The 12,401-nt window shown below is 39.9% G+C and overlaps 1 protein-coding gene across 4 annotated transcripts in view; it reads left to right on the plus strand.

Moving 5' to 3' along the window:
- The window catches only part of CDC42BPA (CDC42 binding protein kinase alpha), a 167,352-nt gene that overhangs the window by 103,494 nt on the left and 51,457 nt on the right, over positions 1–12,401 (plus strand). For all 4 annotated transcript variants that reach the window (XM_035111463.2, XM_060272965.1, XM_035111467.2 and 1 more), the window contains 6 exons: positions 1,103–1,208; positions 2,318–2,442; positions 6,115–6,220; positions 7,031–7,179; positions 8,275–8,366; positions 10,576–10,652. In XM_035111463.2, the coding sequence (XP_034967354.1) occupies positions 1,103–1,208; positions 2,318–2,442; positions 6,115–6,220; positions 7,031–7,179; positions 8,275–8,366; positions 10,576–10,652 (655 nt within the window). The remainder of the gene's footprint in view (positions 1–1,102; positions 1,209–2,317; positions 2,443–6,114; positions 6,221–7,030; positions 7,180–8,274; positions 8,367–10,575; positions 10,653–12,401) is intronic.

Genomic DNA, 12,401 nt, shown 5'->3' on the forward strand with positions numbered 1-12,401 from the left:
GGTGTTAGCACCTTTTGACATTCTAAGTCCTATGCCTCCTCCCACTTTAGACCCCAGTGACCCCTGAAAAGTCTCATTCTTCTGTGCGCTGGAGGCTCAGCACACATCCTGGAGAACCTTCCTGGGAAGTACTGGGATGAGGGCAGATTCCCTTCCATAAACTTCCCACTTACAGATTTTGGAATTAAAGCCAGTGGCTCATGCTCATCTTTATGCCAGTTTAGGACTGCTTCCCTATTCTTCATAGAAGTATCTGCTCTTTGCTCTCCCATTGCTCTTCTCTAGCAATGCATTTAGCCAGGACAGGAGTTTAGGGAGGGATGTACCGGTATGTGTCTGGTTTTCATTTGTGGGATTCTCCAATCTGGTAACTGTAAATTTATTACTTGTGGTGATGGTTAGAAATTGCTCGGCTTATTTTGTATCTGGTAAATTGACACATGGATGTTTTCAGGTATTAGATTTTGTCATAATTGGGATCCATTCTATTAACCTAATGAGAATCTTCATGCATGGGAGTTTTGCAGTTCCAGGCACCATATATGGCAACTCTTTCTTTCACTAGCTTCAGAATTGCAGAGGGTTGTAAAAATGAATAAGGATATTGAATCATAATGTTTACTCTTAACTATGACTGTTTGGGATTTGTGGAAACCTTCGCACAGCATTAAAGCAAGATTGGGTGTCATCCAGAGAACTCCAGCCCTGCCTAATTTCCTTCAAAATTAATGCAACTTTAACTTGTTCCATTGCTTTCACTGGTTTCATCCAATATGTTGTATTTGGACAATTAATAAGAGATCAATGTTAAGTATTTTTTTCAATAGAATGACAAATGCCTGCTAACTAGGACTCTGATGTCCCACATTAAAGAGAGGTTAATTTGTATACTGCTAACACAGAACACATAATCTTGTTGTCCTGAGGCAAAACAGATAATCATGTTATTCCAGTTTCAGCGGATGTGCAGATTACTGTATTATAGTTTCTTAATTACTGTATATGTCAGTCCTTAATGTTCTGCAAGATTTCTGTTGAAGCATATATTTGTACTATTTTCCATATATGCTAATGATTTATTGCATTGTGTATTATCCCTTAGCCAAAGTGAAAGAGAAGAATTTGAAACTGAGTTCAAGCAGAAATATGAACGGGAGAAGATTCTGTTGACAGAGGAGAACAAAAAGCTTTCTGCTGAGCTTGACAAGGTAAGTGTTTTGTGGGTAAAATTTAAAAATTGAGCAAAATTGAAACGTTCATAAAGGAGCATATAACTGGGAAAATGTGAATATCTTCCAATACTGATTGAAGTATAATTAATTATGTTCCCATGATGGGAGTTTAGATTTGATGATATCTCTATTATTCATTTCCGATTAGATCCCACAAAAATGCTGAATAATGTAGATTAAGATACACTGGCATGCTGATTACTTTAGGAGCCAAAGGGTAATTTCTGTCTGGTAATATGCAAAGTTAATTACATATCCAAACTTATGCCAGAAGTATTTATGGACAACAGACTGCTTCAATTGATGGTTCAAAAATACTAATGAAAGACAATTAAAAAAGGGATCAGAATAAAATAAAATTTATTAACTGAGTGAGGGTCAAATGTGTTACAAGGAAACAAAGAGAAAAATGTGAAACTGTCTTGGACTTAGATTACACCAAGACTTTGGAATAACCCTTATATTGACATGAAAAAGCATTGGACAGCCTTAGCTGGAAGAAAATTACCACTATAGTCCACTCTAGGCATTGTTCTTATGAAGGGGCAATTATGGTGAAAGGAAGTATATTTAGTACTCCGGACTTGTGTGTCTCCTCCTGCATGGGGAACAGAGAGCAGACTCCCTACTTCATAAGTTTTGCCCCAGCAGGGGTGAGAAAAGTCATGCAACTTCAGGAATGTTCAGCTCCTTCCACCTTGAATGCCCCCTTCATGTGAGTAGTGTCTCAGGAGGGCTTCCACCTCAGAAAATAGGAATGCAATAAGAACACAAAAAGGCCCTGCTAGATCAGGCCAATGTCCCATCTAGGACAGCATCCTGTTCTCACAGTAGCGAACCAGATGCCTATGGGAAGCCTTCAAGCATGACCCAATTGTGCAAGAGCACTTCCTTGTGGTTTCCAGCCACTGTTATTCAGAAGTATACCTCCTCAGTCTGCGTAGGCAGAACCTGTGCCATTGCTACTCTCTCTCTTTAAATAGTGGTGCACACTTATGGATTCTAAAAGTTCACAAGAAACACAAGAAAAGCCATTTTAGGCCAGCAAGCCAAGATCATACCTCTTGTCTTTAAAATCTGTTCAGCTTACAGCCATGTATGAGAGACTAAGTATGAACAACCGGCAACTGGAAGAAGAGATGAGAGATCTTGCTGAGAAAAAAGAATCTGTAGCACACTGGGAAGCCCAGATCACAGAGATCATCCAGTGGTAAGAACCTTCTTCTAATCCCGTCTGCCACTGTGCCTCGTGCAACAAGGCACATTCTGTTTTGGACAAACAGAATTTAATTCTTTAGTCCCCTGGTGTTCTGTTTCCAAGCTTCAGAAAAAACAACTCTTTTCAGGAGTGTAAACCACCACTGGGTATAGTTGTTGCATTTTCAAATACAAGTAACAACTAGTAGAATTCTAAGTAGCTTCATATATGGTAGAATAAAAGGTGGTGGAAGTTTTTTGTTTTGTTTTTAGTCACAAAATTGGCATACTATCCTTCTTTATTGGTATCCTATAAATCAAATTCCAAACACAAAATATAAAAACAATGAATCTTGTGGCATCTTAAAGACAACCAAATCTATAAGCTTTCCTGGACTGCAGTTTACTTATTCATATACATTAAGAGGCTGCCCCTTTGGAAATTGGTACAGAATGGAAAGTAGCCTTCAAGCAATAGTTTCTAATATCCCTTCTATCATACTGACAATGCTCGATCCCCCGGCTCTGAAATAAAGATGCAGGCATGAGTTTAAACTCATTTGGGGAAAACAATTTTTTGCAGTGATTTGTTTTTCCATTTTTGGACCATTTGTAAAATGTAACTCTGAAAACAATCTGTACCTAAACATTTCCACAGATCATTTACACTGATTAATGTTAGTGTCTTGTGGAAGTATCATTTTTTAAATGATTGTGTCCTTCTTATCTGCTTTCATAGCAGCTGTATAATTTAATTTTGTATTAAGTAAAAATGGATAAACATAGTCTTTTTAGGGAAGCCTTGTTAGCTAGACAGTGCTTTCACATCCAGTATAACTTTACTGTCCATATTTAGGCATAGCTCTGGCTTTGGAGTATGGTTAGTCAATGCACGTTGGGCTCTGAAACACTGGATGTGGTCCAAGCAATGTAGTTCATTTCATAAATGTACATAATTCAAACTCAAGGATCAGGGTCCATTTTTCACCCTTGAAGGTCTGGTTTTACAGAAGCAAAGAATAAAGAATCAAAGCTGGATGATTTATTGTACTTCTTTGTCATAAACAAAAGTCTCTCATGCAAGCCGGGTGAGGGGAACCCAGTAAAACAAATACGTTTATATATTTTCTCTCACTGACTAGAAATTAAGTGGTTATGTGTTAAGGTACTTCCCTAGCAGAAAGGTGAAATTTAGTACACATAGAATCCAATGTACCTTGAATATTACAAAAGCCTGAAGTATGGTCTGTTTGGACCTGTCAAAACTCAGGATATGAGATTAATTCTCCTGCCGATCCTGCTAATTATTATTATGAAATATATTTGTGTTGGTTGTTTTTTTGTTTTTTTGTTTTGTCACATGCAATTCAAAGCAACTTACAAGAAAACTTGTAACATGCATGCAAACATTAAAACCAGGGCAGGGGAAATTGAGATAAGCCCTATGGTTTCCATGGAGATTGTGAAATCCCATGCAAAAGCAGTAGACAGAGCCTCAGTGTGAATTTTCAGTCTCTCCCAAAACTACTTTCGTCAGAGATGTTTGTGGGCTGCAGTTACAACCAGTGCTAAAAGGGGTACAGGAGCTCACTATGAACGCCTCCCTTGTTCTCTTATAATGCCAATGGTGCCCACCTGAGAGGTGCCGGAACTGAGTTCCCACTGAAAGAAAGCACTGGTTACAACAATGGTATCCCCAGTCCGACCCGGCAACAGATGGCAATCCCAACCCCAAGGTGGAAGGGTTTCCAAGTGAGGTTAATGGAGTCATTTTGAACCACAGCAACTCCCTGCACCCGCAGTCTGAGGTAATGCTGTGCCACATCAATTAGTTCAGCTCACCCACCGAGGTCTCAATAATACTCCTCGGGTCCGTTCCATTCATGTTCAGATCAAGGATGAGGGTGGTCTGTCTATGAACGGACCTGGCACCAAACAACAAGCATGGAGAAAATTAGGAAGATTTTCCTAGCATACTGAGCCTGGCACTGCCATTCCTGCAGGAATGCAGCCTAGCTCTACATAATGCAAATGAACTGGCATATTGGAACTTCTTGCCATCTACTGGTAGCTAAAGGTAGCTAAAGATGCATACAGCTTTTGCACAGATCTCAGGACCAGTTTCCTATTTGTGCTGTTTAAAAGGAACATTTTATCATTTCTGTGTGCAGGAGAGATTGGGGCCTTTCGTTGCCTGTCATACAACAATTTTGTATGACAACAATTTTGCAATAAAACGGTCCATCCAGTTGAAATATAGAAGCAGATGGAATGCTGGTCGTAATTAAACACATCCCAGGAACTGTTCCACACGTGGCTTTTCCTACACAGACAGCATCTCCATGTAGGAAAAGGCATGTGCACCCTCGTGTGAAAAATGCATGAGTGTGTGAGTTGCTGCAATTACATGTGTTCAAAGGAGCATGTTTGTGATTTTGGCTATGATCCTAAACATTTGGCCTTCGTTACAGCTATGCCAATTCCATGCTGATTGCTGCCATCATTCACATGTTTATTCAGCATTCACAACCTGTGAACATGTTAGAAAAACTGTAAGGATCATGATTTCCTGAAAAATATATACCGTATATACTTGAGTATAAGCCGACCTGAATATAAGCCGAGGCACCTAATTTTACTTCAAAAAAACAACAACTGGGAAAACTTATTGACTCGAGTATAAGCCGAGGGTGGGAAATGCAGCAGCTACTGGTAAATTTCAAAAATAAAAATAAATACCATCCTATGCCTTTCCCAGCTGTCGGCGGTGGGATGGGGGGGAGAAGTGGCGAGGAAGGATTACTTCTTTGCCACTTCTCCCTCCCCGCCACCTCGCAGAGAGCAGGCACAGGACAGGGGTTCAGAGAGTCGCAGCACAGCGCTTCTCCAAACCCCCGGTCCTGTGCCTTTCTCCGCCGCTGCCCACCTCACTCGAGTATAAGGCAAGGGCGTCTTTTTCAGCACATTTTTGGTGCTGAAAAAGTAGGCTTATACTCGAGTATATACGGTATGTATTATTCAGCTGTCCCCCCATTATAATTATTTTAAAAAGGGAATTCATTTATTTCGTTACTTTAAAACAACTACTCAGTGTCAGCTTTTGGAGAGCCAGAGTGGTGTAATGATTAGAGTGTTAGACTGTGATCTGGGATAATTGCTATTCAGCCATGAAGCTCTTCGGGTGACTCACTCCCAGCCTAACCTACCTTGCAAGGTTGTTGTGAGAATAAAATGGGGAGAGGAGAACCATGTACCCACCTCAAGCTCTTTGGAGGAAAGATGGGATATAAACGCAATAAATGAAATGAAGATAGAAAATAAGAGTATTACGGTACATTATATGCAATGGTCACCGTCTGCCCGTTTACACCTGTGCACCACTGAAATGAATGGGAGCTGTACAAGACCATGCAGCATTATGTCCTTTGATGCCTTTTTTAAAAATAGAAATGTTAAGGATTCAGTTCCACAGCACCCAAGAAAACTTGAGGGACATCACGTGGGTTGTGTCTGCTTGCAGATTAACTAATTGATTGTTCTATAATTATGATTGATTTTATGAAATTCTCGTTATGGCTGTTTTTCAACATCCTCATTATCTCTCTAACTTAAATGTCACAATAGAGCAAAAACTTAGCCTTTACTTTTGCCAAAGTTCTTAAATCTTATTTCACTGCTTGACTAGGGTAAGCGATGAAAAGGATGCCCGAGGCTATCTCCAAGCCTTAGCCTCCAAAATGACTGAAGAACTAGAGGCCCTGAGGAACTCCAGTTTGGGGGCAAGAGCAACAGTAAGCAATTATTCAGTGTATTTTTTTTAAGATTTCCTGTGCCATCAAATAAATGCTTAGTGTGAGTTATATTAGCTACCAGTTACAGCATATGAATCTTGAAAGGTGTTCCAGAGAATTGTCTAATCCTGTTAGCTGGACACGTTTCAGTTAGTAAGGCTTGAGGATGCAGACAAGGTGCTTCAATCGGTCAGGGCAACCATTTCCCCTCTGGACTCTTGCCCCTCTTGGCTGATGAAAACTGGCAAGGACAGGACAGCTGGCTGGGCCAGGAAGGTGATTAATATCTCCTTCTGGGGTCCTCTTCCAACTCTGCAATTCTATGATTCTGTGATCATCCATATAATTCTATACTGATTTTAATCTGTTCATAAGGTAGTGTATATAAAAACAGTTATTGCAACATTACATTTAAATAATCAAACTGACTAAAATCACTGTTGTGGACAATAGTCCCCATTCCATGACATCCCAGTTTAAACAGTCATGGAATGGGGACTATTGGGTTGTATTTATTAAAGCTTGTTTAAAGGAGGTCAGAGAGGGCATGGAAACTTCCTCTGTGATAGATTCATCCCCCACCCCCCATGAATAAGTATTTTAATTGTTGCTAATGTATTCTATAGCATAAATGGGATATTTCATAAAACTACTATTGCCTATAAAAGATTAAGATAGTAGAACTCCTTTTTTATTACTTGGATCAAAGAAAGATAATGTATTTGGGGCATTGGTAGGACTCTTTTGGAAGACCATAAGATTGAAATGTCACAAATGCCTTAAATAAAAGGAAACGGCTTTTATTTTTAGGACATGCCCTGGAAGATGCGGCGTTTCGCAAAACTGGATATGTCTGCAAGGTTAGAGCTACAGTCAGCCCTTGATGCAGAAATACGAGCCAAACAAGCCATTCAAGAGGAGTTAAATAAAGTTAAAGCTTGCAATATTGCAACAGAATGGTAAGAATTGGTGGTTCTAATGTTCTAGCTTGCAAAGTCTTTTCTACAAAAGACATACTGATAAGTCCTAAAATATATTGCCTGTCAAACTGTAATCCTACAGTTATTCATGGCAGCCTGACTTAAAAGCAAAAGTTATCCTTCTATAATTTGTAGTTAATTGAATCATTACTGGAAAATCTGTGCTTTTTTAAGGTGCTTCAAAGACCTTTGTTGAAAATAAAATTTATGTTGCCTTTTACAACATTAAAAAAAGCAATAAAATGCATTCCTCTGCTAGTTTACCACGATTGGCTTATGGATTCTGAAGAACGATCTTTTTCCATCATGATCCATTTTGTTGACTTAAGAAATTCAATGATCAAGGGAGCTGATTGAAGGCAGATAATTTCTAGTAAATTGACTGCTCCGGGTCATATAATTTATATAAAATTCTGTAGGCAAGACTTTTTAGTTGCCTTTGAAAACTAAAAGTAGCAGCAAGAGTCCAGCTAAATAGCAGCATGAATTCTGCTCAATTTCCCCCATAACAGAATTCAGCAATGAAACTGGCATGAAACATATTCTATGACTGCTAACATAATAGCTATTTTAATAGTAATACCCGAATAGCAAGACCCAAATAGCTATTTTTCATAAAGGGGTGATGACCAACTCGGGCTTCAATTAACACATTTTTGAAAGGTAGCCAAAGGCTTAACAAGCCAGTATTAGACTAGAATTTCCAGAATTAGTTACTGGAGTTGCATATTGGAACATGCATTTCCACCAGTAAACATCACAGTTGCTAGGAAATGGCCACCAAAAATAATCAGTGCTGTATTTTAAAATAGAGATCATTTCTTCCCGTGCCTGCTGCTAATACTGTTGTTCATAAACAGAGACTAGAGTCAAAGGAATCAGAGACAATCGCTAATTCCTTTTTCAAGGTTCCTTGCTACAGTAGCGCTCATTTCCATGTTTTGTGTTATACTTCTTCTGACAGTGTGACATGTCTGACATTGATCTTGACTGAACAATATGTTCAAAGTAACGATTAAATAACATGGCCCTTACTAATTGGATCTCTCTCTCTCTCTTTTTATTTGTATAAAGCAAACTACAGGAATCTGACAAGAAGAACTCTGACCTATTGTCAGAAATAGAGAGACTGAAAAAAGAGACAGAAGAACTCCGATCAGAAAAGGGTACGAGAATTGGTGTCCAAATAAAGGAAGGCAAAATCCACTCCACAGCAGTTGGGTACATCTTATCAAATAAGAATGGCATCTTAGAGTGTGCTGACAGAATGTGGACTCTGGCTTCTAAGATATCATCATAGCTCTTACATGATAAGATGTACCCACAGCTGGTATAAAAATACAGAAGGACAGTTGTCTTGGTTCATAATGTCTTTTTTCCAAATCTTTTTGTTTTTGTACTGTACAGCAGTTGATCACTATTTAATAGAAAGTTGCTGGCATAATGAGTAGTTAGAACTCAGATATTTTATGTATCGTATGGTGAAGAAATCATTTAAAATGTGCCCATTCTTTTGATTTAAGCTACAAGCCACCTAGAGTAGTCTTATAGAGTGGGAAAATAAATTTAAATTATTTTCTCAAAAATAAATGTCTTATCGATTGCTCCTACAATAATTCTGTTTGTTTATTTATTTACTTTGCTCTTCATATTTTACCAGTGCCATTTTGGGTTACAACCAGTGCTTTTTTCTGTTGGCACAGTGTCCTGCCACCTCTTTCCCCCAGCCACCATCTTGCCGCCACCACTTGCCCACCCTCCTCCTCACTTGCTCCTTTCTCCCCACACACCATTGCCGCTTGCTCCTCCTCCATCGCTGCTGTTTCCCACGGCTGCAGGCACAGGCTCCCGGAGGTGCTTTGGTGTGACCCTTATGATCGTCAAAGTGCCTTCCAGGAAGGTGCCTGGCGATCATAAAAGTCGCGCCAGAGCAGAGGCGCTTTGGTGCGACTGTTACGATCAGCAAAGTGCCTCTGCTCTGGTGCGACTTTTACGATAGTCAGGCACTTTCCAGGAAAGTGGTTCGGTGATTGTAAGGGTTGCACCAAAGCGCCTCTGGGAGGCTGTGCCTTCTGCAGGAAGCAACAGCGACAGAGGAGGAAGCAGCATAGGTGGGTGGGGGGAGCAAGCAGGGTGGTAGTGGTGTGTACTGGCACCTATTTTTCTTCAAAAAACAAAAACAAAAAAGCCCACTGGTTACAACTTAAACAATACCACAATCAGGAGGTGAACATTAAGATAGAAAAGGTTGATTCCTTCATGTACTATCATCCTATTCATTTTAATTGTTATGCTTTTGCCCTATTGATGATGGTGAGTTTTCATGATCAAAATATGTGTTAACTTAGCTGAGTTATTATGTATACATCTGATTTAAGCTCATGGGTGCTTCTTATTAGTTGCTCTTTCTAAAGGGCACAGTGAAGTCCTTGTGACAAATCAGTAGTAGGGTAGAATACAGTATTGTTTTGATAGCTTCATAATGGGGAATCTCCTCTGAAAAACTGTCCATGGAACTCTAGTTGCACTGGCCAAAGTTTCACTCAGTTTAAATTTAAAACCACCCAGGAAAAAGCCCAGGAAGTTATATTTGTTGGAGGAGTAGATAGAGAGGGGATCCTTTTAATGGTAGAGTGTGGTGAGAACTGCATTTGTGAAAGGAGAGATAAGGGGACCAAACCAATATAGCTCCGTGAATCTGTAAACGTAACCTTACTCTGTCTTAAGCTGGATCTAGACACATCAAAAGAAGTGATTCAGTTAAACACATTGTAAACTCATACAGGGCAATCTGGTAGGGAAAGACAGGACTCCAGAACGCCACCTGGTGTCACAGTGTTATAACAACGCATATAAAACACTTTTTCTTTACCACTCTAGCTGAGTCCTTAGTTATACAATCTGATCCTAAAAAAACTGTTTCAACTGCCACGGTACTAGAGTGGGGTTTTTTGCTGCTGCAGGAGCCAGAGTTTTTTAAGTAGTGGTACAGCAGTTCTTGATATATAAGGCCAGAGAATAGTTCTCAGATGCAATGAGGTTTACCAGTTGTGCACTTGCACCAGTACTGGAAATCTTCATTGTATGCAGACGATGTAGCTCTAAGAGTTTTAAGTACAATGGTTGTAAGTATGAGAATTAGAAAAAGATGCTAAGAAATTAATATGCAAACTTAATTATTTTGAGATCTTGTTGCAAATGACATGATGTTGTACTTTGGAGTGTTACAGCTCTGCTTCCTTTTTCTTTTCCTGAGCTATGGAGCAAGCTGGTGCATTTTGGAGTAGGAACCGAGATATCTCAAGAAGGACAACCTATAGACAATGACCCAATTGGCCATTTTCTATAGGTTAAAGACTTGCTGCTGTTTTCTAGGTGTAAAGCACCAAGACTCACAGAATTCTTTCTTGGCATTTTTGAATGCGCCTACCTCTGCTCTGGATCAATTTGAAGTAAGTAAACAGCTGGTGTATTATATCTTTTGATGTCATATGCATATTCAGTTTGTCGTCACTACTGCTTTGAAATAATTACACTTATGTGAGGGGGGGGTTGGAATTCACCGTGCAAACCTATCATGTCTATTCAGAAGCAAGTCCCCTTGAATCCAGTGATGCATGCTCCTGTGTACATGTATATAGCATCTCAGCCTTTGATATCCAAGGAACGTGTATTATTTGCCTTATACTTAGGTTTTGATATTGTGTTGTTTTTTTATTGCATTATTTCCATGCATTGCTATAGGGACCTTTTAATTGCAACTCCCATATGTTCAAATCAGAAGTTTACTTCAGACACGTAGTAAGGGAGAAACCCTCCAGATTCTGTTATTTTCTCAGATAATTTATTTTAGGCATTTGTTTTCATGTCTCTGATTTTTCAAAATAATTAGGTTGCTGATTTCCTAGAAAGCAGGGGACATATCTTAAAATAGAAATGAAAAGTATTGTGGATTCCATTGTCTTCCTTTTTCAAATAAAGTAAGGGCCCTATTATGTTAAAACACTTAAGTTCAAGTCTTACTTTTAACAATATTTATGTCTCATTCTATTATGAATGGAAAATACAGAACAGAATAGTTTCATAAAATACTGTGACCTCTTGTCTCCCTTTGTTTCCTGAACTGCTTTCTTAGCACAGATGAACTTGGAAAGCCAAGACAAAGTGCAAGATAATAGATTGTGTCTAAGCAACCTGCAAAATTTCACCCAAATGCCCCTTCACTTTAGGAACTGCATGCAAGAAGAGCATTGCTTTGTCCTGTTTGAGGATGATAGTGCTTTTGTGACACCAGCAAGCATGACACTTCTTTTTAGGCTTCTTTGTATTATTAGCACTCAGCAATCTACACACTTTACATTTAAGGACGCCGTGCTTAAAATGTTTAGAAAGCTCAGGACTAACACAACTATAATACCACAACTATTATTTCTCCAGGCAGGCGCATTATCTGACCCATGAGAGCAGCAAAATAAGCAGACCGTACAATGGTGATGGGATAAAATCAGGCCAAATCTTTATTGACACCAGCAGGCGGGGCAAGGGTTGGCATGGCATTGGGTCCCAGGATCATCATTCCACAAGCCCCATGTTGATGGAATGGATCCGCTGGATTTGGATCACTCCAAACCTGTACAACAGGAGTCAGCCAGTGTTGAACCTTGCTGTGGTGCAAGCCAAGCAAGCAAGGTCTCACTGGCAGACCAGGTGCAGATTCCAACCAGGTGGATACCAAACCAACACTTGGGTTTGCCATGGTCAATCCTCCCCTCGGGCCCCTTGGGGGGGGGCTATAATATGTTGATCCTGACCAATGCCATTTCTACCCTCATACAAACAACCTTCTTAACAAAGGAAAGCCATAATTTCACCAAAGGAAAAGCGGAAAAACCCCAACCAAGTGCCAATCACGTTGAGAGAGAAAAATTCATTTCCAGCCTCAGTTAAGGCTCTAACCCAAGGGTGGATGGGCAGGAAGCTCTCAAAGCAAAATGACTGTGAGCTCCAAGGGAAGCAGCCTTAGGCTTCCTCCTCCCTTCTGCAGCAAGGGCTCATGGGACAGAGAAATACTGGACAAAACCTTGTCCAGTATTTTGCTGCAATCTATGGGCCACAGCGCCGCTGGGCAAAGGCGTCCCGTGCTTATTGAGCATGGAACAGGGCTTGTAAGCAGAACTGAGAAACACAACTCAATTTGGGGA

This window comes from Zootoca vivipara, chromosome 3, assembly GCF_963506605.1.
Source record: "Zootoca vivipara chromosome 3, rZooViv1.1, whole genome shotgun sequence".
Classification (NCBI taxonomy): domain Eukaryota; kingdom Metazoa; phylum Chordata; class Lepidosauria; order Squamata; family Lacertidae; genus Zootoca; species Zootoca vivipara.